General features: G+C 42.1%; 1 protein-coding gene across 5 annotated transcripts; it reads left to right on the top strand.

Annotated features, from left to right (window-relative positions):
• Positions 1 to 279: 279 nt before the first annotated feature.
• wu:fa56d06 (uncharacterized protein LOC795664 homolog) lies at positions 280 to 26,341 on the top strand (the record flags this gene model as incomplete). 5 transcript variants are annotated; one of them, XM_048268693.1, is given in 13 exon segments in its annotated part: positions 280 to 375; positions 551 to 787; positions 996 to 1,124; positions 2,147 to 2,233; positions 9,595 to 9,711; positions 9,925 to 10,053; positions 10,936 to 11,022; positions 11,977 to 12,096; positions 14,779 to 14,859; positions 14,980 to 15,089; positions 25,513 to 25,647; positions 25,815 to 25,929; positions 26,171 to 26,341. In XM_048268693.1, coding segments are annotated over 13 exon segments (1,517 nt in total), but the record flags the coding sequence as incomplete, so codon positions are not given.
• Positions 26,342 to 27,717: the final 1,376 nt, after the last annotated feature.

The following is a 27,717-nucleotide window of genomic DNA, read 5'->3' as shown; positions in this document are numbered from 1 at the left end:
TAGCCGGTCCAGCACTAGCTGATCTGCATGCTTACAACATTAGTGGCTATCTGGGCAACACAGAGCCTCGGTGTTTATGAAATTATGTGAACGCAGTTGTTTCTTCATATTCTGTTGATACTGCTAGGTCATTTTGAAATGCTTTTAAGTAAACCCCCACATTGCAACTTTTACTTCATATGTGTAAATGTATATTCTATGCTATGAGATATAATACTAATAGCATTGATGATATTGATAGCAGTCATCTTTTTCATTAAACACTTTTTTGTTCTGCAGACACCAACCATCCAGTCCACGCAGATGAGTTCAGCCATAGCATTGAATACTCCTGGCTTAAGAAGAAGGACACACAGGGCAAAGACACTGGGAAAAGTAAGGATGTCAGGATGTCATAGAGACCAGACTCTGATGAGTCCATAATACAACAGTGATTCATTCTAAGCAACAACTGTAAGACAGTATAAAGTGATGAAAAGCATATACAATTTTGACTATTATGTAACAACCTGATTACATGATATAAAACTCTCTCTATTCTCTGAAGTAGAGAGTGAGGTGGTTGCTGTTCCTCTTGTGAAGGGAGGATGGGTGAGAGATGCTCTTAGTCAGGACCCAATTCAGCCATCTGGTTCTGAAGAACTCCGTAAAGTGAATCAGGTTCTGAGAGCAGCTTCTGAGGAGAACCGCAGGCAGGGCACAGAACCGTCCCGTCGCTTCCTGGTGGATCTGAACACAGGCCTGCTGAAGGACTATGTCGACGAGATGAACAGGAGACCATCAGGATGTAAGTGTGTGTGTGTGTGTGTGTGTTTTTCACCGTAAAGCTACTGTATGTAGGCTACAGTAAGTGATTGTTAGATGAATATGATGTTTGTGATTGAGAAGTGTTCCTCTTGCTGGATTTGAATGTGGGAATTGTGATCCATTGACATGTGTACGTCACATTGTTGATCATGTGGTAAGTCAAGGTGTTGTTCTCTCTCCATGTGCAGTCTACGTCCCTCCACACAGCGATGGCTTCAGGCAGGGCACAGAGAACTCCCAGGCCACCCTGGTGGACGTCAGGACAGGCCTGGTGCTGCAGCCCGCCTCCGAGATGCGTATGCGGGGATTCATAGCAGGTGGGGGCCACAGGAAGAAACAATATCACAATAAGTCAGGGTTAGCCTGAGTTGACTTAGTGATTATTTGACTTGCAAATTATGTTTGTTTTATCCTTCTAAGTACATATACTCTTTTGATCCCTGGGAAATTTTGATCATCTGCATTTATGATCTCTGCATTTATCCCAATCCGTGAAACACCTCAGCACACAGTGATTACACACATAGTGTTTGTTTTATCCTTCAAACAGTATATATCCTATTTTTGATCCCTGAGTTGGGGGAAATTTGATCTTCTGCATTTACAGTGGTGAAACACACTCAACACACAGTGAGGTGAAGGGACTAATTAGGTGCCACAGTGGGGCTCAAGGGCAGGTGCCTTGCTCAAGGTGGATGTGGTCATGGGAGAGCAGTGCTCAACCACTTCCCGACAACTTTTTCCTACTGGTGGGTTGTTACAAACCCGGGATCGAACCGGCTGTCCCCTCATTGTTCATTGTTTGAAAAAATAGGCAAAGTAGTCCATAATCTCCCTGGAAATTGAAGCAGCATCCTTTGTAGTTTTAGATACACATATGAACAATCTTACACACTTAATGAAACTGGGGTATGTTGTAATTGCAGCACGAGTATTTTGCAGAAAGGAGGAACAGAGAAAAGAGAGGCCTGCAACTACATACTGTAGCTAAATGCTGGGACTTGTCCCAGATGTTTTAAACAGAGTGCAGCCTTAATTGCAAAACAAAATACGCCAGTGGATATAAATTATTTGGAAGATGATACATTATCTACTCTCCCCCAATCTTAACACAAATCAATTCCATTTATTTCTATTTCTAATATGGAAATAAATAAATTGCATTTCCATAGCCATGGGAATATAATATTAATGTTTACAGAGACACAGGCAATACATTTACCTCTCATGTAACAATACTGTTGAATTATTAAAATAAAATTACACTTAAAAACTGTTTTACTGTTTAAAAGTTTGCATTTCAATTTCTTTAAGAGTACATTTGTAAATTTGTAAACAGGTAATTTCCATCGTCATGCCGAGGAAGCCAAACGTGAGAGTGATCAGGCCAAAGTAAGAGCGCCAAGAGTCAACTCCATCAACACTGGTGAGTATGCTTATATGGGGTCGGGCTGGGTGTATTAAAGGGAGTTTGGAAAGTGGGAAATAAAGTGCATTTCAGCAATTTCTGCTTTGGATGACTTTTCACAGCATTCTTTAGTAGAATCTTTTTGTGGTTAAATCGCTTAAAGGAACACACCACCCAATGTCAGTATATGTTCTTACCTTAACTTTCACGAGTTGAGTCATACCTCTCCCGTGTAGGTACGTGCACTCAAACGCTCTGGTGGGCGGCGTGAATGTATTAGCATGTTGCTATGCTAGCGGGCTCAGACGTAGCCAGACGTAGAAGTAATCAAAAACCTCCACGTTTTCCCGACTTAAATACAGTTCCACGAGTAGTTGATAAAAATGTCTACGGTCACACAACATGAAACGTGGCGATTTTCCAAGCGAATAAACAGGAGAACTACAATGTGTGGCGCAATAGCACTTGGAAGTACTTCGACCTAGCGTAGTAATATCAATTAACACCATGTAGATCGTATCCACCAGAGTTTAGAATCCATGCTTGATCGACCCCTCAGCCTCCCCTTCCCCTCTGAGCGAGAGAGAGGCACACACACTAGAGATGCGCTGATGAGTTATTATTTCAACCATAACTGCATAGCAAAACGTATCATCCATCCGCCATCCATCAGCACCAAAGTTTTTTGACCAATTTTCAAAACCGCACACGCCCACCATCCGCTGGTTGTTTTAATGTAGGCCTATATTGGTGATGCAGCGCTGCTGACGTGAGGCTAGACAGCTCTTGTCTGTTCTAGAAAGACTGATCCAATGCAGCAAATATATTAAAAGGCTAAAGTCCTACATTGGCTATGTTGTAGCCTATCCCCAGAATATCAGCAGCAAACTCAGTCTCTGTCTCGGAAATGACATCGGGCGATGGCATTGCTAGATGTTCAGAACGTAAGAGCTAAAACTTCTACAAACTCAATAACATCCACAGCGGAAAAAGAAGGTAAGAAAAATAGTCGGAAAACTTAGATGTGTAAGGCAAGCAAGCAAGTTTGGCGGTTGTTACTAAAAATGTGAACATGCACGTTGCACTGTTGTGCGGTGGATTTTCAGAATGGATGGAGTCGGCGTTTCTTTAATATCGAGGCGCCAGTTTGTCCGATCGGCCTGCTGGTATAAAATGAATTGCGCTGTCTGTCTGAAAAAGACGCGCTCTCTTCCCGTGCAGTCAAAATGAATGGGAGTCTTCAGAACAGGTTTGTCATAGTGTCACCCTGACATGACAGTGCGTAAAGTAGCTTATAATGTGAATGACTTGTTATTTTTATCAAGGATTTCTTTCTTTTTGCAAAAAATAAAGTACAATAGGCATTAATTAGTAAGCCAGCAGCATGTTGAAATTATGTGGCAAATTGCGTTTTTTATTACAATGATAAAATTGTAAAAGGACGTGACCGAAGCTGAGGCAAGCCAGGCAATAGGCCTATACATGGATTTCTATGCAACGTCACGAAAACATGCGTGCGCAACCAAGAGGCAGAAAGCACCATAGAACAGCATAGAGCAATGCAAAGAGCAAAAGAATAAAATGAGTTTTGTGCTGAAAACTGCACCAATTAAATTCACGATGGTTAGAGAATGTTAAAATATGTTCAATATCCCTAACGGAATGCATGTCTTAGCCAAAAATGACAAAATACGATGTAATATTAATAATGCAAATGAATGGCAAACTTTGAAATATAGTCTAAAATGAGATGTTATTATCATTGAGACAACAGGGGTATACAAAAAATCGATTGTAGTTTACAGCAGCCGACTATTTAGGTTAAGTTTATAGCGTTGTGGATGGCCACGCGTCTTCTGCCTTACGGCTCGCAGCGTGCATCTAGTTTTGTTGGTAAGCGGAAACCGTGTATAGGCCCGGCGGTAATTGTAAAGCAATTCACGATTTTCCAAGCGAATAAACAGGAGAACTACAATGGCGCAATAGCACTTTGGAAGTGCCGACCTAACGTAGTAATATCAATTAACACCATGTAGATCGTATCCACCAGAGTTTAGAATCCATGCTTGATCGCCCCTCAGCCTCCCCCCTTCCCTCTGAGCTTGGAGAGAGGCACACACACTAGAGATGCTTTGATGAGTTATTATTTCAACCATAACTGCATAGCAAAGCATATCATCCATCCGCCATCCATCAGCACCAAGTTTTGACCAATTTTCAAAACCGCGACACGCCCACCATCCGGCTGGTTGTTTTAATGTAGGCCTATATTGATGCAAGCTGGCTGCTGGCGATGAGGCTAGACAGCTCTTGTCTGTTCTAGAAAGACTGATCAATGCAGCAAAATATATTTAAAGGCTAAAAGTCCTACATTGGCTATGTTGTAGCCTATCCCCAGAATATCAGCAGCAAACTCAGTCTCTGTCTCGAAATGACGCCGAGGCTTATGGCATTTGCTAGATGTTCAGAACGTAAGAGCTAAAACTTCTACAAACTCAATAACATCCACAGCGGAAAAAAAGGTAAGAAAAATAGTGGAAAACTTAGATGTGTAAGGCAAGCAAGCAAGTTTTGGCGGTTGTTACTAAAATAATGAACATGCCGTTGCACTGTTGTGCGGTGGATTTTCAGAATGGATGGAGTCGGCGTTTCTTTAATATCGGTAGCCAGTTTGTCCGATCGGCCTGCTGGTATAAAATGAATGCGCTGTCCATCTGAAAAAAGACGCTCTCTTCCGATGCAGTCAAAATGAATGGGAGTCTTCCAGAACAGGTTTGTCATAGTGTCACCCTGACATGACAGTGCGTAAAGTAGCTTATAATGTGAATGACTTGTTATTTTTATCAAGGATTTCTTTCTTTTGCAAAATAAAGTACAATAGGCATTAATTAGTAAGCCAGCCAGCATGTTGAAATTATGCGGCAAAGTGCGTTTTTTTATTACAATGATAAAATTGTAAAAGGGCGACCCGAAAACTGAGGCAAGCCAGGCAATAGGCCTATACATGGATTTCTATGCAGCGTCAACGAAAACATAAATTGCACAACCAAAGGCAGAAAGCACCATAGAACAGCATAGAGCAATGCAAAAAAAGAGCAAAAAAAGAATAAAATGATTTTTTGTGCTGAAACTGCACCAATTCGGAAATTACGATGGTTAGAGAATGTTAAATATGTTCAATATCCCTAACGGAATGCATGTCTTCATAAAAAATGACAAAATACGATGTAATATTAATAATGCAAATGAATGGCAAACTTTGAAATATAGTCTAAAATGAGATGTTATTATCATTGAGACAACAGGGGTATACAAAAAATCCGATTGTAGTTTACAGCAGCCGACTATTTAGGTTAAGTTTATAGCGTTGTGGATGGCCACCGGCGTCTTCTGCTGCCCCACGCTCGCTTGGCGTGCATCTAGTTTTGTTGGTAAACGGGAAACCCGTGTATAGGCCCGACGGTAATTGTAAAGCAATTTACGATTTTCCAAGCGAATAAACAGGAGAACTAAAGAAAAGATTAACTGAACAAAAATGCTGATGTGGTACATGAAAATTTAGCTAAAAATGTGGAGAATGCAATGCAATCAAGCATTTTGGACGATATATTGGCACAAGCTGGCAGAATAGGCAACATGCCGATAATGTTTTATTTGGAGACTGTTTTGCGAGACAGAGACTGAGTTTGCTGCTGATATTCTGGGGATAGGCTACAACATAGCCAATGTACGACTTTAGCCTTTTAATATAGTATTTGCTGCATTGGATCAGTCTTTCTAAAACAGGCAAGAGCTTTCTAGTCTCACGTCAGCAGCGCTGCATCACCCATATACAGTGATGGTCAAAAGTGTTGGCACCCATGCTAAAGTTGACTGAAACGAGGAATATAAAATCATCTTTTGGAAATTGATCTTAATGCCTTAAGTGAAAAATGAGGAAATATCTAACCTTTAAGGACACCAATTTTCTTAGTGAATGAATAATGTATCATAAATAAATAAATGTTCTTCCTTAAAATGCAGGGGTCATAAGTATTGCCACCCCTATGTTAAATGTATTTCCCCCTATGGTGTGTATTTCAGTTAGCCTATTAGCTGGTTTGATGCTCATTGAGCTCAATGCAAATCAAATCAGCTAATAGGCTAACTGCTCTAACTACATACCAATATCTAGGTATGGTGAAGGGTATGTGATGATGTGGGGCTATTTTAATTCCAAAGGCCAAGGTAACTTTATCAGGATGCACAGTATTCTGGATCCATGAAATAACTGGCCTTTAAAATAAAAATCTGCCTGTCTCTGTAGAATTTAACATAGGAGATTTGGCAATACTTATGACCCCTGTATTTTAAAAGGAAGAACATTTATTTATTTATGATACATTATTCATTCACTAAGAAAAATTGGTTGATATAGGTTAGATATTTCCTCATTTTTCACTTAAGGCATTAAAATCAATTTCCAAAAGATGATTTTATTTCTCTTTTCAGTCAACTTAGCATGGGTGCCAACACTTTTGACCATCACTGTACATTAAAACAACCAGATAGATAGATAGATAGATAGATACTTTATTGATTCCCGAGGGGAAATTCAGGAATTCAGGAACCAGCGGATGGTGGGCGGGTGTGGTTTTGAAAATTGGTCAAAAAACTTTGGTGCTGATGGATGATAAGTTTTGCTATGCAGTTATGGTTGAAATAATAGCCCATCAGCGCATCTCTCTAGTGTGTGTGCCCTCTCTGCTCCGAGGGGAGGGAGGCTGAAGAATTCGATCAAGCATGGATTATAAACTCTGTGGTGGATAGGATCTACAATTAGGTGTTAATTAATATTACTACGCTAGGTCAAAGTACTCCCAAGTGCTATTGCGCCACACATTGTAGTTCTCCTGTTTATTCGCTTGGAAAATCGCCACGTTTCATGTTGTGTGACCATAGACATTTTTATCAACTACTCGTGCAACTGTATTTACTGTAAGTCGGGAAAACGTGAATGTTTTTGATTACTTCTACGTCTGGCTACGTCTGAGCCCGCTAGCATAGCAACATGCCAACACATTCGCGCCGCGCACCAGAGCGTTTGAGTGCATATACCGACACTGGAGAGGTATGACTGAACTCGTGAAAGTTAAGGTAAGAACATAGCCTGACGAGCCAGACCCACATTAAAATGTAGGGTCTGGGCACTCACCGTTCGCAGTGCTCAGTCGAGGGGCAGGATAATCAGTTGTCTTTCAAATTCCCTCTGCTTAATGGGACAGCGGCAGCGCTATGAGTCCCATCGTTTCCCACCAGCGGAGCTAGTTGGCTAGTTCAAGCGTTTGCCAACTAAGCTTAACTTCGTGTCACACTGTTAAGCCAGCAGCAACATCCATCTTATTTGTTTTCAAGTAGCAGGGGAATTCAAGCCAAACCGTTGCAACTCTGCCATCAATCATTATGTTAAGCCCACCTAACGACTCTATACACGATTTCATTGGCCTGATTAAGTTTCGATTTCTGGAGCTCACAAGCCAACGGAGAGTTGCTAGACTAGCCACATTTGCTGCCGCTAGGGGCACGTCTAGATTTCTAGGCTAGTAAGAACATTACTACTGACATTGGGTGGCGTGTTCCTTTAAGGAACAAATCACAAACTAGACACTTGCTATCATGGGCGTAGGTTTAGGGTGGGACGCTAGTGACTAGTCCCAATCAAAATTTTGAGATGACAAAATTGTCCCCATCAATATTTTAGCAAACTCCTTTGTGCTATTTGGACTATTCCAACGGCAAGGACGACAGTAAAAGAAGCACTGTCATTTGATTGGCTGAAACCGAAGGGGGTTTATCTGACACACACAACAGAGTCAAAGCATAGCCTAGGCCTACTTTGTAGTGACACTGTCAGAAAAGCGAACGATTGTGTATGCTAAGTTATCGAGCGAGTGAGTGTGTATGCTAAATTATCAGGGATGTCTACCAATACATAACCCAAAAGAGGCCAGTGTAAAACATTGTAATATTCCCTTTGCCCTTCAGCATGCACATTTTGCCTCTTTTTGCGCTTTGTAGATCAGCTATGCCGCCAAAGCAGAAAAAGGAACATTCAACGCGTTTTCATTATGCAGAGTCTAAGTAGGCAAAAGTAACTACAGACTGGCAACTGGTGACAAGGTTTTCAAATCACGGATTTTACTAAGGAAAATAGCATTAACTGTTAGGGATATTACCCAGGATATTGTTACAGTTAACCAGCTTTTGTAATCTTTCAGCCAAGGTTAGGAGTCATGTTGAATAAGGGTGTGCCGCACAGACAGTGGCATATAGCACAGAATAGACGTCACCATCACTGACTGTTAATTGGGCTACCAATCTTGCAGTCGCAATAAACAATGGATCGAGACATTTTTTCCTGTTCCTATATTCTGTTCATGTAGGCTAATGTATTTGTGAATGTAGCCTGCACAATGCAAAGAAATAAAAGACAAACTATGGTGCATTTCCATACTTATAGAAATGAACATTCTTGAGACTTACATTATCTCCTTTTCTGATCTCATTCAAGAAAGATTTTCTTTGACTTGTTAGTTTTTTGAACATTTATTTTATCTAATGACATAGCAAACATGATGAATTGAATCCACATATCCTTGCAATATGCGAAACTATTTTCCACTAGCCTAAAACTGTGAGTTTGAAAGCTAATTGCGTTCACATGACAGGCACACAATTAAACTTGCACACCACAAATGTGATGATATTGAAGATAAGTGTAGACTAATAATTTAAATATCATTATGATGTATTCAAATGACCAAATATGTTTAGCTATTAGTAATTATGCAGATCATAAAATGCTATAAATAATTAACAATATACAGTATATAACGTTTATATGAATACCAAAATATGAAATAGAAACCTATGACAACCATCACTTTCTGTGTGTGTGTGTGTGTGGTGTGGAGGGTCAATCAAATTCTATGATTGTCACTGATGTGAATGATCACACAATATTCAATATTACTGATGCCGTCAAGGTGGTGGGGGCCCCCAAACCAAATCAAAATTTTAAAAATCGCAAAGTTATCGAAATCGAGATCACTTGGTATTGGTATTGAAACAATAATGTTGGTAGGCCTATCGTGACAGCAGGAGTTGGGGATGTGTCCCCACCAAAGCTGAGACCAAACCTACGCCCTTGCTTGCTATTGCTTTAAAGTGCAGTTTTACATTAATGATAACATCCAACTAAAGTATTGTCTGTGTGCAAAGAATTAGGAAGAATTAAGCCTTGATTTTTGTTAGTCAGTTTGAAACAGCCTTTAGTTATGGATTTGCTCAGAGGTGTATCAGGTTGACGGATTATGTGGATGTATAATTGGTGTGTACAGCATCTGTTGAGGAGAACCGCAGGCAGGGCACAGAACCGTCCCGTCGCTTCCTGGTGGATCTGAACACAGGCCTGCTGAAGGACTATGTCGACGAGATGAGCAGGAGACCATCAGGATGTATGTGTGTGTGTGTGTGTGTGTGCATATGTTTTTTTTCACTGTAAAGCTACTGTATGTACAGTAAGTGATTGTTAGATGAATATGATGGATGTTTGTGATTGAAGTGTTCCACTTGCTGGATTTGAATGTGGGAATTGTGATCCATTGACATGTGTACGTCACATTGTTGATCATGTGGTAAGTCAACTGTTGTTCTCTCTCCATGTGCAGTCTACGTCCCTCCACGCAGCGATGGCTTCAGGCAGGGCACTGAGAACTCCCAGGCCACCCTGGTGGACGTCAGGACAGGCCTGGTGCTGCAGCCCGCCTCCGAGATGCGGATGCGGGGATTCATAGCAGGTGGGGGCCACAGGAAAAAACAATATTACGATAAGTCAGGCCTGAGTTTATTTAGTGATTATTTGACTTGCATATTATGTTTGTTTTATCCTTCAAAGTTAGTATATATACTATTTTGATCCCGTGGGGGAAATTTGATCTCTGCATTTATCCCAATTCGTGAAACACACTCAACACACAGTGAGGTGAAGCACAGACTAATCCCTACGCAGTGAGCTCTCGGGGAGCAGTGAGGAGTTAGGTGCCTTGCTCAAGGTGGATGTGGTCATGGGAGAGCAGTGCTCAACCACTTCCCCCGACAACTTTTTTCCTACTGGTTGGGGATCGAACCGGCAACCCTCATTGTGCATTGGAAAAAATAGGCAAAGTAGTCCATAATCTCCCTGGAAATTGAAGCAGCATCCTTTGTAGTTTTAGATACACATATGAACAATCTTACACACTTAATGAAACTGGGGTATGTTGTAATTGCAGCACGAGTATTTTGCAGAAAGGATGAACAGAGAAAAGAGAGGCCTGCAACTACATACAGTATTACTGTAGCTAAACATGCTGGGACATGTCCCAGATGTTTTAAACAGACTACAGCCTTAATTGCAAAACAAAATACGCCAGTGGATATTCATTTTTTGGAAGACAATACAATATCTACTCCCTCCCAATCTCAACACAAATCAATTCCATTTATTTCCATTTCTAATATGGAAATAAATAAATTGCATTTCCATAGCCATGGGAATATATTAATGTTTACAGAGACACAGGCAATAACTTTACCTCTCATGTAACAATACTGTTGAATTATTGAAATAAAATTACACTTAAAAACTGTTTTTTAAAAGTTTGCATTTGAAAAGAGTACATTTATAAATTTGTAAACAGGTAATTTCCATCGTCATGCCGAGGAAGCCAAACGTGAGAGTGATCAGGCCAAAGTAACAGGGCCAAGAGTCAACTCCATCAACACTGGTGAGTATGCTTATATGGGGTCGGGCTGGGTGTATTAAAGGGAGTTGGGAAAGTGGGAAATAAAGTGCTTTTTAGCAATTTCTGCTTTGGATGACTGTTCACAGCATTCTTCAGTAGAATCTTTTTGTGGTTAAATCCCCTCAGCCTCCCCTCCCCTCTGAGCTTTAGAAAGAGGCACACACACTAGAGCGGCTGATGGGCTATTATTTCAACCATAACTGCATAGTAAAATTTATCATCCATCCGCCATCCATCAGCACCAAAGTTTTTGACCAATTTTTCAAAACCGCACCCGCCCACCATCCGCTGGATGGTTGTTTTAATTTAGGCCTATTTAGGTGAAACAGCTGTTGACGTGAGGCTAGACAGCTCTTGTCTGTTCTAGAAAAAGACTGATCCAATGCAGCAAATGTATTAAAAGGCTAAAGTCCCGCATTGGCTATGTTGTAGCCCTATCCCCAGAATATCAGCAGCAAACTCAGAGTCTCTGTCTCTCAGCAAAACAGTCTCCAAATAAAGCGACACATCGGCATGTTGCCTATTCTGCCAGCTTGTGCCAATATATCGTCCAAAATGCTTGATTGCATTCTCCACATTTTTAGCTAAATTTTCATGTACCACTTAAGGAACAAATCACAAACTAGACACTTGCTATTGCTTTAAAGTGCAGCTTTACATTAATGATAATATCCAACTGAAGTATTGTCTGTGTGCAAAGATATAGAAAGAATTAAGCCTTGATTTAGCAGGTGAGCGGATCAGATTCAGACAAGACAGCCATTTTACTTTGATTTCAAAACCACCAACACTGTTTGAATGATGCTCTTTACACCAGTAGTAACTGAATTCATACTTTGACCAGATCCATCACAATCAATCAATCAATCAAGGATATGTCCTTAATGCACATTTCATGTTAGCTCAATTATTGAACTTATTGCACTCTTTCTTAAGTTTCAGAAACGATCCCTGTTGTCTCTGAGGAGTTCAAGCATGGCATGGAATATACCCATTCTAAAATACAGTATGAGAGACATAATGAAATAATGGGGCCAATGGATGACACTGCGAACGGTGAGAGAGAGAGTTTAGAATTCACAACAATATTCTCCAAATCTTTCACTACGGAAATTAGGATGAAATACTATAGAAGAGTGCTCATCTATTTGTACTATAGTAATCATCAGTTTGAGTGGAACTGAAGATTAAAATATTTGGTTACACTTTACTTGACAGTGTCGACATAAGATTGACATGACACTGTCATGAACGTGTCATAAACAACCCAGATAGCAAACATACACTGGGACGGAACTGGGCCACACCTACCACAACGTCCGGCACGGATCTGCATAATGGACCTGATCCGGCGTCCAAACGCACATCGGTCCAAAATTGGTCTGGATCCGTTTGACGGATCTGGTACCAATAAGGGCTAAGACTGGCCCAGTTCCGTATGGTAGTCTGTGTTACTGACGTGTTCCAGATCTGTTTATCATATGCAATACGGGTCCGCTTATTGTGTGTGGTACGGACCCGTTTATCAGACATCAGCCGGCTTTATTTGACATGTGAAATGTGATTGGTAATTAGGGCTAATTATCCTGAAAAATCTGTTTGCTACACATTTGCTAACAGGTTCGTTATAGGTTCACCCAGGCTAAAGTTCGTAACGTTTTCCCAACAGCTCAACTGATAAACATAAGCTAGGCTACAAACACAAGGGGGTAAAAAAACTTTACACATAAGTGTCTTATTATTTTTTATTCAACAACCTGGCTGTAGAAGTGCAATCCCAGACAAAGTTTAAGTCGTGTTAATTCCACTGTTCCCATCGATATTCAGGCTGTCTTCCTCAGTCATCTCCATGGTCAATCTGAAACAACAAAAAATAAATATGAGCCATTTATTCCTTTTTGAAAATAGGTTAAGTCACAATTACACTCGTTTTTTTATCATCAGTGATCCTGTTGGCGTTAGCTGTTACCAAAATAGGCTAGTTATTGTGATGGCTGTTTTGCTCAAGCTAAGCTATCGTAACTCCCCCTATTACCGTCGGTCCCGTATTTCCACCGTCTTGCGTGTATGTCACTTAATATCAATTTCTATACAAACCAAGACAGCAGACTCCTAAAGAAACGCAACCACCCACACCATAGGTGTATCTAAATTAGCCATGTACCAAAAATGACATTTTACCGTGACTCAAAGAGATGTAGACAGTGTTGTAAGGCTGCGTGTACACAACCGCTTGGAGCTCCAGTGGAATTTTAATTTCACGACGAGAATTCTCGGTCTAGCCGTTCATGTGCCGTTGAAACGGTGTAAATAGGCAACCCATCAGGCCAGCACTATAACTCCGAGCGTGGTAAACAAAATCGGATATTTCAGGCAGTAAATGCTCCCGTTGACAAACAAACCAGATTTTGTTCAAATCTACACACCTATGGCTACTGAAAAATGTCAGGTTAATTTAGCAAATGTTATTTTGAAGTGTTAAAAAACATCGTTGTTTTAGAATTTCTGAACAAAAGTGGTGATAATTGGGGGTGTTACGATAGTAGCCTAGCCTATATTGCTGGAAAATAATAGTATAACCTTACAGTAAAGTTATCAATCGCTCGTTTGCTTATTGTTGTCTCTGAATAAACCAACAGAGATAAAAAGCAGAAAAGCAGAGCCTACCTTGAAAAGTTGGGCTGTCCTAGTCCAGGCTGGCAAATCATGTCAAAAGATTGATAGTGAGCAAACCAAAGATCCTTGATTAACGTTACTGCTTGGACTTCTGCATGCGTGGCAAGAATATGGGGTTGTCTCATAGCACTGTTTGATCTGACACAAACAACAATTGACTACTTTTACCACTGCTAGGTAATAATAAAAATAATGAAACGAGCATATGATCAATATTGAGCCAACTGTATCTTCTTTTCCAGCCTTACTGTAGAAATGAAGTGGCCATGGGAACATAGTGCACCCCCATGGTTTCTAAATTTGTGCCATTCCAAAATACCTTTTTTTTTCTTTAGCAGCCAGTTGACAATGAAGTAGGAAAGGTCAATTTAGCAGAATCAGCACCTTAATTAATATCATTACCACCTGGGTCTGCTGTGAAAAATGGTCCTTCGGCTCATATCCATTATCACAGGTTTGGGCCAAATTGGTGTTTTTGTATTTTAAACGCATCTCTTGACTTCCAGTTGAGTTGCGGAAATTGGACCTGGGACAAATCTGTAAACCGGTGATAAAACAGCATTGCTAGCAGAGCTGAAACCTGTATCAGGAGCAGACCTGGCCCACAGTCAGATACCGTATGTCCGCTACAGGCGGATCTAATGGCTTTTATGCGGATCCGGCCCAAAGGAAATTGCTATCTGGGAAGTCATAAACATAAACATGACATAACGTTTCTGTTATTAAGTGACATTTGGTTTTTGTCATAACAAGTTAGGCTTAGGTTTAGAGTTACGGTTAGGGTTGGAGTTAGGATTAGGGTTAGAAGTTAGGATTAGGGTTAGGATTAGGTTTCATGTGGCATGACAGTGTCATGTCACTCTTATGTCGATACTGTTAAGTAAAGTATTACCAAATATTTTTTTGTAAGAAAGACACTGTCAAATGTCTGTCAAATTAGTAGCCTCTCTGTTTCAATATAAACAAAGCATCCATTAGTTTCTATACATTTTACACCTGTCTCAAAACTGAAGAGGTCACTTCTGGTTTGTCTCCCCTAATGGCCCCTTCTCCCTCACCCAGATGAGTTCAGCCATAGTCTCGAGTTCTCCCATTTCAAAAAGAGGAACGACATCATGGGACCAGCCAGGAGGACAGACACAGGTGAGTTCTGTTTGCAGCGTGTGTAGATGCACCCTGTGAGATGCGATTGTTCTGTGTGCACTCTGTGCAGATGTGAGCTAGATGGGAGTGAAAGCGCTCTCCTCTCTCTCTCTCTCGAAGCTGTGTGGTTGAGGGAGACACTTCCTGTGGGGGTGAAGTGCTCAGGTGAAATCATTGACGGCAGGTGCTACCAGTTCAACCCGACCCCTCTGACCTTCAGTAAAGCAGAGGTAAGTGCCATTTCTAATTTTTTTTACTCTCACTCACAGACCCATGGACACACACACACACGTAAACATGTGTGACCCCCAGGGGGTGCTCAAGCTCACAATTTGTATAGCTAAGCTAGACCACCAAACAGAGCTCTCCCTCAAACTATCTAGGCAGGTTATGTCCAATGAAGGAATAGGAATGGAACTGATGTAATCAAAAAATATACATTTATTAGACACTAGACAGACACCATAAATACACTGATCGGCAATCAGGACAAGCAAATGTTCCACATAGGCAACAGTGGATGAAATTCTACAATAAATAAATTACAATGAATGAATAGGTCTTCCAGATGAGTTACAGTGTATAACGTCGAATACATTAATAAATACTTTTCACATACACAATCTAAAACACTCCAATCTGCAAGAGGCACTTCACACCAAATGGGGCGTACACACAGACACGGCGTTTCACACTTCACACTAGTGAGCACTGCAAACGAAGCACTGTCCCCATAAGAAATATTGCACAATCCCCAGGCGAATCATTATTACAATGACTGCCAGACAAACAGACAAAGAAACAAACAAAACATTTAAGCTAACAGGTTACCACCAGCAGGCTTCCCCCTAGGCTCACCTAAGTTCCCAGTAAACACTCAACAGGTGTGGTAGATTTCCGAGGCACATACATACATGAATTGAAATAAAACGAAATAGTTAAATCCAGGAAAAACAGTGGCTTGTTGGACAGACGAAGGCAATCCTCCTGTAATAAAAAGCATAAATGGTTTGTAATGCTACGTTTGGTAGCATCGTAGCATAAACGCCAAAGTCAATTGTATGAAGGCCAATACCTTATTCAAATGGCTGCAGGCAGCTGGTTACGCTTTTTAAACTGCGGCACTACTTCCTATTACTAAATGTAGTAGCAATTAAGTCAGGACTAGATCTCCGATTGAAAGACTAGCTACATAAAAGGAGTTGAATTAACTTACGTTTTTAAGACCAGCCAAGATGAATTAGACGAACAATGAAGTTATACCAGTGTGGATGACTAATAGCTTTGCACACTCTCGCCAGCATCAGCGTTGCTTCTGCCCATAGACAATATCAAGACAGGAAACGGTCAGAGCTATAAACACTACGTGTTACGTCTGAAGGAAAAGGGGAGCAAGTAAACTTACGTTGCTGCAAACCAGTGTGGATCCACTACTCGCTATTATGCGAGCAAAGTAGACTTGAAACTGTGTGTACCATTTACTGGTCACCATACGCTGAGACACCAGGCGAAGCTACAAACAAACAATGAACCGTGTTAAGTGCTACTCGATGGAAACAAGTTTAGTGTTAGAGACCAATAGACGTAACCTTCTGAAAAGACTCACGTTTTCCTGTTTGCACAGCTAATTCCACAAAGCTCACTCTTCAACGCACACCGCACTATTGTTCTCCTGTCCGCATCTCACTACACATTTAAAAGGAAGCGCTACTTGTGCCACCTGATCCAAATAATCAGTGTCAGTGGGACGGCCTTCAAGCTGCGCTTCCTGTCTCAACCACCCTACCCACTACATTCACCGCCCCCTGAATGTCACCGTCCCGGTGACAGGTGGCAAAAAAAAATGCTACACCCAGGGCCTATAAACAACATTGTTGGAGCTAACAGTTAAATGAGCGCCCCTATGTTCATCTCCAGATGATCGTTTGATTGATGTACCTGGGAGGTTATAGGGGTTGGAATGGTAGCCAGCTGTTGTTCTATTGGTGCGCCTTGGCACCAGGTCTGGCTCAGGTGCTGGCATAGACACTTCAGCTCCTGGAGTAAGATCTACCTATCCTGCAAGGTCTGCTCCTGTTGTACAGAAGTTGGAGCAGGCTGATTACCAGCTACAGTGGGAATGTAACTGATTTGCCTATCCAGGCGGGGAGTGTCTAGGGCTACCAATAGTGCAAAATCATCATTTTCATTTACACTACTGTTCGGGTCTTCCGATACAAGATCGGACTGGTCTAGATTGGGCCCCGCATTTGTAGATGTATGCAGAGGTGGACAGGGATTGACAGGAAGGGGACGCAACTTCTGCCGGTGAATGTTCTTTTCTGGACCCTGTTGGTTCCTTGGTTTGATTTTGTAAAGGGTGCCAACCTCATCCAAACAGCTCACCACTTCATACATTACAGGGTCCCAATGGTCATGAATTTTGTGACGACCAAGCGGGTGACTCCGGCGGTACACTAATGTACCCGGGGGTAAAATGGGCAGAGGAATAGCTTGATGCTTTGCGCGCTGCTTGGCTGCCGCCTCAAGATTGGTGCGAGCCTGCCGGTAAACAACAGAGAGGTGCTCCTGATGTTCTCGAACCCACTCCTCAGTGGTCATTTCAGTTGGAGGGTCAGCTGTACCCAGGAGTGAGTCAAGGAGGAGGATGGGCTTCCGCCCAAACATTAGTTCAGAAGAAAGAGAAAACCCGGTTGACTGGTGGGCCGTAGTATTATATGCGAACAACATGTGTGGCAAGTGGTGTGGCCACCTTTTCTTCTTTTCTGAGGGCAAGGTACGGAGCAAATCGTGAAGCGTGCGATTAAATCGCTCACATTGTCCATTGCCCTCAGGATGGTATGGACTTGTGCGGGACTTGTGAATGCCATATAGTTGACACAGCCGCTGGAACAATTCCCCCTCGAATTGGCGACCCTAGTCCATATGAATGCGCTGTGGGACTCCATAGGTATAAAACCACTGTTCGGTAAGAACCCGTGCTACGGTCGTGGCCTTTTGGTCTATGGTGGGATAAGCCTGAGCGAATTTGGAAAACACATCCGTTACGACCAGAAGATTTTCTTTTCCATCGCTAGACTTTTCCAGTGTGGTGAAATCAATGGCTAGAATCTCTAAAGGCTTGAATGCAAGAAGCCTACCCATGAACTTTGGCTGTACAGCTTTTGCCACTAAGCATCGTTGACATTCACGGCACCAGCGCTCGATGTCTTTGCGCATAAGGGGCCAATAACTACATTGACGAATGAGTGTGGTGGTCCTTTCTACCCCCTGGTGTCCATGATTATTGTGTAAAGCGGTCAAGACTTCCTCATGTAGCAGCTGAGGCAGCAGCAGCTGCATCACTTTCACACTACCACCAGGGACGTGACTTTGCCGGTACAGCACACCACCTTGTTCCTGTATGTTGGCCCACTGACGCACAAGTTCTACCACAGCAGGGGACTCTTTGGCTCTTTCCAATGCTGTGGGGGGTTTACCTCTCTTCCAGTATACTAGAAAGGCCCTTAGCACCGGGTCTTTTGACTGGAGGAGTTGGAGATCAGCCCTAGTCCTTACTGGGGAGGCATCTATGGCCTGGATGTTAACTGGCCCAGAGGGGTGGGTTGCCAAAACACTTTTAATCTCAGTAGGGACAGAGATTCCTGGTGCTACCGTTTCTATGGAGTCTGGAACTGGGAATGCAGGTAAACGAGATAATGTATCTGCGTTTCGGTTACATGTACCTCGGCGGTACTCAATTTTGAAATCAGGGCCAGCATCAGGGCCAGCTGTGCCGCCCAGCGTTGTTCTACAGCACCCAATTTGGCCGTCTGCAGATAACAGATGGGGTTATTATCAGTCAACACAGTGAACCTTACGCCTAATAGGTAGTCTCGAAATTTGTCTGTTACGGCCCACTTAAGGGCCAACAGCTCCAGCTTCATGGCCGAGTAATTGTTCATGTTTCGTTCTGTTGGCCGCAACCCCCTACTTGCATAAGCAACTGGCCGCCACTGTCCCTCCCCCTGTTCTTGAGACAGAACAGCACCTAGCCCAAGCCCACTCGCATCTACTTCAAGAACAAAAGGCTTGCTGAAATCTGTGTAGCCAAGAACTGGTGCACTTATCAGCTTTTCTTTTAGTGTCTCAAAAGCCTTTTCACAACCCCAGTCCCAGTGATCCCGCAAAGAGGCATTGAAACATGCTCATTTCTTCTTTGGGGCTGGCTGTAGTTTTGCTACCAACTTATGCAGAGGGGATGCATACCTTGCAAACCCCTCTACAAAGTGCCGATAATATGAACGAGCGCAATTCAGTGATTGTGGTTGGTGTTTTCCAGTTCCTAACTGCACTGATTTTGTCAGGGTCAGTTGAGACTCCTGAAGCTGAAATACTATGCCCCAAGAACTTCACCTCTGGCTGAAAGAAATGGCACTTCCCCAAGTTAAGTTTTAGGCTATGAGAAGTCAACCTATCCAACACGAGTTCCAGTCGTTCCAGATGTTGTTGGAATGTGGATGAAAATACCACCACATCGTCCAAGTACAAAAGGAGGGTATGGAAACGCTGATCTCCAAAGATCCTTTCCATTAACCTCTGGAGTTCCGGGTGCATTGCACAATCCAAATGGCATCCTTTGAAACTCAGAGGCCAAATGGGGTGCAAAATGCTGTTTTCGCTCTGTCTTTTTCTGCCACAGACACCTGATTATAACCACTTGCCAGATCAAGAGTGGAGAAGAGGCAAGCGCCTGAAAGAGCATCTAAAGATTCCTCAATCCGAGGCAATGGGAAGGCATCTTTTCTGGTTTTGGCATTCAATTGTCTATAATCAACACATAAACGGATAGATCCATCCTTCTTTTGAACTACGACGATGGGTGAAGAGAAGGGACTACAACTGGGTTTTACCACACCCCTCCAACAACTCTTGAATGTGCATCTTCACAACCTCATACTGTGACGGTGGCAGTCTACAGTAGCGTTGCCGCACCAGTGTTTCATCCACTAATGGAATTTCGTGTTCAATAAGGTCTGTGCAACCCAACTCCCCTTCTCCATGACTAAAAGCGGCACTATACTTTTGGAGTAAAGACTTGGCCTCTTGCTGCTCGGTCAAATTAGGCCAGGTGGTGTCGGCAAGACAAGGTGAGAGGTGGTGACCGCCATGGACTGAATGAAAGCTACAGGACCTTGGTTACCATCTTCTTCGTGAAAACAAATGGGCTTGTTAGCAGAACATACATCTATCATATGTAATTGACCCAAGGTGGTGCGTGGTCTTATCCACTGATCCTCCTTTCCCACATTGACTACCGGCACATCAACAGTGCCATCACCAATGGGGAGTAAAGAACTAGGAATGAGCAAATCTGGTGGCAACTGCCACCCTATGTCTCCTGGTTCTATAAATGCTGAGGAAATCAAAGGGCAAAGACCCTGCCTGCATTCAGCTGAAATCAATTTCATAGACCCAGCAGGCACAAGAATGGAAGAGCCTGGGGGGGTTGAGACCTTACCCAAGAAACCAGAGTTTGACAAGTCTTCAAAATTTTGACACGCCAACAGAGCATGTTTCCAGATGGAGGGGACATCAGTGGAAGGAGAAGTAAACAAACTAGCACTCTCCTGACAGAACATTTCTCGCAGACAGCAACGGAGAACATTCATTCCGATCAGCCCTGGGACAGTGTTTGTTTTCAGCTTTGACCTATAATCTGGTGGATCATAAACAACCAGAATGCCTATGGAGGGAAGCACCTTACCCGGGACTTCTATGTCCAGCTCTAAATAGCCTCGGTACGGGATGTCCAACCCATTAGCTTCCCTTAACTGCAGCCATCTACAAGAGCGTAGCTGGTCTTGTCCCTGAACTTGGAAGTGCTCTTTAAAGAAAGATTCTGTGATGGTAGATACCATAGAACCAGTATCAACAAGGCACGTGATGGGCACTCCCCCCATCTTAATGTCAGCCACCGGGCACTGCCCTATGAGTACAGAATGAGAAGGTGGTGTGGGAAGAAAAGAACCTGAGTCTGATGTGGTCCCACCTAGTGCTTGGCTCCGTACACTAGATGGTGCTAGTTTCCCTGCAACTCACTGGATTGAACATCAACTGCAGTAGCTGCCCTCTGCCCAGAGTTACTCCGTACCCGCTGTCCCTGCCGACGGACCATCGAACAGTCCCTTGCCATGTGACCAGCCTGGCTTTGAATCTGTAACGGCGTGGTGGATTACTTGGCCTACTGTTGGGATTGGAAGGTACTGGTCCAGAGGACAAATGTTTTAGGATGGTGTCCAATTGGGCTTGTTGCCTACGCAAACAATCTTTAAGTTCAGCCAATTCATCATTCGTTTTTGCAGCTACAGCCTGGGTCTTAGCTCCCCATTCCCCTGCTACCCCGGAACTTGCATCACAAGAGAAAGTTGGCGCGTACTGGGCGGCCTCCCTCCCCATCGTCAGCCCAACGAAATGCTTCCTTACGCACATCCAAAAAAGTCGAAACAGGATTGAGGCGAATTAATTGTTTTAATTTGCGGCGCAACATTTTGTCTCTAACATTTTGTCTCTAACATTTTCAACAAATTGATCGCGGAGGACCGAATCAGGGTTAGAAAGGGCATTTGATTTTTTACGCTGACAAATTTCCATTAGGGCCATTAACGAATGGGAAAACTCACGTACCGTTTCTCCCTCGCGCTGGCAGCATTGCAAACATTTTTGCTGGGCCTCGATGTAAGAGTGTGTACAGCCAAAAGTCTCTGATAATATTATAAAAAATCTTCTCAGGGTCAGCCCGATCAGTAGCTGGACGAAGTTTAATTTCTAATTTAGCCTCCCCCTCAGGAAGATCATATACAAAATAAGCCTGTTCATTGGAAGACATATGTCTAGCCTGTAAGCATTTGCTGATCTCTTCAACCCATTCCTCCATGAAAGGACAGTCTGGACCTGGACTACCAGAAAACTTGGGATATTTACGTTCCCTCGGCACATACACATACCTCATACCAGATGACCCTGGCACTGGCCGACTTGGCTCTCCCTGATCTGGATCCACTGGGCGCACTACATTTCCCTGCTGAAGTCTTTCATTGTCTGCTTGAAGTTGTTTAATTTGCTCAGTTAGAAGCCTGACCTGGTCTTCCATGACCTGTGAGATTTGAACCGAACAACAAAAGACAGGGTTAAATGTTAACACAAACCACTTATCGCTTACAGCGTCGTCGTCCCCGATCCTTCCTCAGCCACTGTTTTTCCTGTAATCAATGTGACCTCGGTTATTGCCACCACAAAAATAACACGCATACAAAACTCAAAACAAAAAGGACACACACACACACACACACACACACCACAAATCAAACAAGGATACACACAAAACAAAAAGTCTTACACCAGTTCCAATTGATCCTGCCGACTACGCCAAATGTGACCCCCAGGGGGTGCTCAAGCTCACAATTTGTATAGCTAAGCTAGACCACCAAACACAGCTCTCCCTCAAACTATCTAGGCAGGTTATGTCCAATGAAGGAACAGGAATGGAACTGATGTAATCAAAAAATATAAATTTATTAGACACTAGACAGACACCATAAATACACTGATCGGCAATCAGGACAAGCAAATGTTCCACATAGGCAACAGTGGATGAAATTCTACAATAAATAAATTACAATGAATGAATAGGTCTTCCAGATGAGTTACAGTGTATAAAGTCGAATACATTAATAAATACTTTTCACATACACAATCTAAAACACTCCAATCTGCAAGAGGCACTTCACACCAAATGGGCCGTACACACAGACACGGCGTTTCTCACTTCACACTAGTGAGCACTGCAAACGAAGCACTGTCCCCATAAGAAATATTGCACAATCCCCAGGCCGAATACGTATTACAATGACTGCCAGACAAACAGACAAAGAAACAAACAAAACATTTAAGCTAACAGGTTACCACCAGCAGGCTTCCCCCTAGGCCCACTAAAGTTCCCAGTAAACACTCAACAGGTGTGGTAGATTTCCGAGGCACATACATACATGAATTGAAATAAAACGAAATAGTTAAATCCAGGAAAAACAGTGGCTTGTTGGACAGACGAAGGCAATCCTCCTGTAATAAAAAGCATAAATGGTTTGTAATGCTACGTTTGGTAGCATTGTAGCATAAACACCAAAGTCAATTGTATGAAGGCCAATACCTTATTCAAATGGCTGCAGGCAGCTGGTTACGTTTTTAAACTTCGGCACTACTTCCTATTACTAAATGTAGTAGCAATTAAATCAGGACTAGATCTCCGATTGAAAGACTAGCTACATAAAAGAAGTTGAATGAACTTACGTTTTTAAGCCAAGATTAATTAGACGAGCCAATGAAGTTATACCAGTGTGGATGACTAATAGCTTTGCACACTCTCGCCAGCATCAGCGTTGCTTCTGCCCATAGACAATATCAAGACAGGAAACGGTCAGAGCTATAAACACTACGTGTTACGTCTGAAGGAAAAGGGGAGCAAGTAAACTTACATTGCTGCAAACCAGTGTGGATTCACTACTCGCTATTATGCGAGCAAAGTAGACTTGAAACTGCGTGTACCATTTACTGGTACATAACCGTGTTAAGTGCTACTCGATGGAAACAAGTTTAGACCAATAGACGTAACCTTCTGAAAAGACTCACGTTTTCCTGTTTGCACTAGTGTTAATTTCGTCAGACGAGACGAGAGGAAATATGTTAGATCAACTTTTTTTTCATGACTAAGGCGAAACGATGACGAGGCGGCAGTAATGTCCTGAAACACTGACTAAGACTATCTTAAGATGCATTATTGTTGACGAAAAAAGACGAGACTAAAATGTTTTGCTTGAAATAAAACTAAGAAAAATCTCTCTTCATTTTCATCTACAAAATGAGAAGACAGAATATCTAGCTGTTATGTTTTCAAAATATTCGAATGAGTTCATACATAACAGCTTTCCTGTAGGCTAGTCTATTTGCTGTTGCTGCAACCCTGTGGCTGCAAACGAAACTACATGGAACAAGAACACTGGAGATTTCTGCCAGAGTTAGCAAGCTAACTACCTAAGCTTTATGCCACAATGCTACATACCCAGAAGTTGAAGCTTCTCTCATACAAATTAACATCCCCAGAATGTCCATACAAAATGTTCATCATGTAATGTCAACTATTTAACTAGTTAGACTGATGATGCAAAGTTTGCTAGCAAGTAAGCTAATATGGAAAGTTAAGCTAGCAAGTTAGCTATGGCTAAGATGGAGAGTCTGTTTGGGGAATGTGTTGTGTTTTGGCGCATATCGGCATCTAGCGAGGCGGAGTAAAACATTAATACTTTGGCCTATGACAGTGTTTCTCAAACTTTTTCAGTTTCAGGACCACTTAACTAACCCTAGCTAAAAAAAAAAAAAAGATTAGACCTACTTCAACAGTAGCCTATAATTAGTCTACACAATAGGCCTACTCACTGAACCACCTTGCTTATTGTCTTTGCACTTATCTTATTGTGTGGATTCATACTGTATGATTTAAACTGGCATAGACAGTGTTGCAGAACTGTTTTTACATACAAGTTGGTTCAATATTGCAAACAACTCATCTATATTATATTTTACCACGTCTGCTCGTGGACTACTTGGGATAGCTTGCGGACCACCAGTGATCCCCGGACCACACTTTGAGAAACACTGGTCTACGAATATGACAGTGGTCCAGTCAAATCTTTTACTGTCTATGGTCAAATCCCAGCCGAGCTATAACTGTAGCTCGACTTACCTGTGCATGTAAACATACTGACTGACAAAAAATCAGAATGAGTAATTATAACAGACGAGTAGCCCTGTGGACACACAATATTGTTGGAAAATTGAGATGTGTGAAACACTATTTGACTCAAATGGTAATCAGAAATAATTTGTTATAAAAAAGACTAAAATGTGTTGACTAAAACTGACTAAGACTAAGATACCTTTAGTTTTCTTTTGACTAAAACTAGACTAAAATGACGAGACTTTTAGTCGACTAAAGCTTGACTAACAAAAATTATATTTGAATGACTAAATATGACAAAGACTAAAAAGGACATTTCGTCACAAGACTAAGACTACGACTAAATAAAAAATAGGTGACAAAATTAACACTAGTGCACAGCTTATTCCACAAAGCTCACTCTTTAACGCACACCGCACTATTGTTCTCCTGTCCGCATCTCACTACACATTTAAAAGGAAGCGCTACTTGTGCCACCTGATCCAAATAATCAGCGTCAGTGGGGCGGCCTTCAAGCGGCACTTCCCGTCTCAACCACCCTACCCACTACACATGCAATACTGTATGCATGAAAAGAAGACACATACACACACATACACTTTCCGAAATACAGTAAGCAGACACACACATACACACACACATACATATAAACACACACACACACACACACACACATGCAATATGCATAGTGCCACATTGAGCTTTCATACATTCTGTGAGTAAAGAAAGAAAACCATATGTGTACAAATACACTGTTGCCTGTCAACTCACATACAGTGCACAGTTATGCACTCACGCTATCAGCACAATGTGTATATACACAGCAACAACACATTCAGAACACCAACACACTGTACTGAACATGTCTATGTTGCCTGCAGTCCTTCTGTCAAGATCTCTACGCTGGCGGCCATATTGCTGCAGTGACCAGTGCTGACCTACACAAACGCCTTGTCTCCATGGTGACAGTAGCCAGTAATGGCCCCACTCTCACCTGGCTGGGAGGAGTCAAAAAGGTTAATACTCCACCTCTTGCTCAACTATCAATCAAATGTGTTCACAATTTGTCTGTGTAGCAATGGCAGCACCTGAATTACATTCTATGAGCCAGACATGTTCCAAAGACACATTTCTTTCCTCCCTCTCTCTCTCTCTCTCTCTCTCTCTCTCTGTGTGTGTGTAGGCTCAGCAGTACGAGTGGATGGACGGCTCCACTTGGGGCTACACTGACTGGATGCCTGGCCATCCCAACCTGCAGAGAGGCAGGGGGGTCACATGTGTGGAGATGTTCAGGATGGGTGAGACATCAGCACTCCTTACCCCGTCACATCTACACTGATGAACAAGAGCCCATGTGGCAGTCTACTGATACACACAGGGAAAAAAACATTATTTAAAGATAAAGTTGTAGTAGAGCTTACAGTCCTCCACTAAACTGTGCCAAGGAAATAACCCATAATGGTCTTTTCATTTTTAACTCTCTTGCGCTCTCTCTCTTTTTGCCTCTTCTCCTTTCTGTCTCTCTCTTTTCCTCTCCAGAGGCGAGCTGGTGGACATCTGTGGACTGCAACCTGAAGAGGGCTTCCATCTGCTCTTTCCCCATGGCAGCATGAAGGGCCACCCAGCATCTCAGTACTTGGGATTAATTGATTTAGATAAATGTAATGCTACTTTATGAATTAAAATAAAAGTGTGGTGACATAAAAACAATGAAGAAGAAAAAACGCTCAAAGTACTTGGTGATTCAAAGATCTCTACACATAATTAGTTACTTATATAACAGAAATATAAGAAAAATGTGTACAAAAAAGTATCTGCATAAATAACACTGCATTAAAACTGTTAAAATAACCTGACCATTAAAAGGAAGGATGCAACAACAGAACACAGAAAAAATAGAAAGGTAGTATAGCTAATATCATGAACTTCTGCTAATTAACTTTTTTTTTTTTCATTATAAATATGACAATTTCTTTTTACATCTCTGAAAAATATACTGCATGTTTCAAGTGCAGTTGCATTTTTTGTGACGAAAGAAGATGCTTGGCAAGATGGATTTCTTTGGTGATCATCTAGCATGCTCTTTCCAAAATATATAGGGCTGGTTTCGTTCCGCCTAGCTCCACTCATCCATCTGGGAACAATCCATTGGAGTGTTGCTTCAGAAGGCTGGACCTAATCAAAAAATGCTTGCATATGATTAAATAAGCCACTTGTCCGTCATCTATTGACGTGCTACTTCAACCACTCACATCGAAGCCAACCCGTGACGCTGATAACAGTCTCACAGTCGCTTCTACGCTGTCACATCTATGAAACTCCCACCCTGCGTCCTGATTGGCTGTACCATAAAATCTGGTGCAGAAATCACTCTCAATGGAAGAGGTCCCAGATGGATGTGAGTAAAGCTAGGCGGAGCTAAGCGGAACGAAATTCATCTGGCGAGAGTCAGGTTACTGGTTTCCTACACTAAAAGAGAACTTCAGGGACAAGTGGGTGGGGGTTAAACTTCGCCTCATATTTATTCATTTATTTATTAATTTATTGAATCATTTTCTTGTGTAAAAGGTAACATGCTAATTTGCCGAGAAATACATTGTGATGCTTTTACTGATTTAGGCTACTTAGACTACTTAATAACATTCACTTGAATATTTAAGCCATAATGACACAGTAGTTAAATTCAGTGTTGAAGCACTATAGAGCAGTGGCAGCTTCCACTTAATTGATTTTGTGTGTGTGTTCACTATCTTATGAAAAAAAAAAAAAAACAAGAACTTAAAGATCAATTGCGTCACTGTATTGGCACCCACATGCAGCAAATGTATTATGCACAATTAAACTCTCAATACATCACACAATAATGGGTGGCACACTGGAGTGCAGCTTGCACCTTTATTCTGAACATTCTGAACTGATTTCACATATTGATGGGCATCACCAAAACTCACCATCACTAACTCAGTTAATGTTCAAATGGTTTGAGAGAGGTGGTATATCCTAATGAGTTTTTGAGAATGTGTTCCCTCACCAAAAAGTTGGAAAACATTTTAAACTAACGCCGCTGACTTATGCCAGCAACCATT

The sequence above is a fragment of the Alosa alosa genome, chromosome 17 (genome assembly GCF_017589495.1).
Source record: "Alosa alosa isolate M-15738 ecotype Scorff River chromosome 17, AALO_Geno_1.1, whole genome shotgun sequence".
NCBI lineage: Eukaryota > Metazoa > Chordata > Actinopteri > Clupeiformes > Clupeidae > Alosa > Alosa alosa.
Note: the sequence above shows the minus strand (reverse complement) of the source record. Positions and strands in the feature narration are given on the sequence as shown.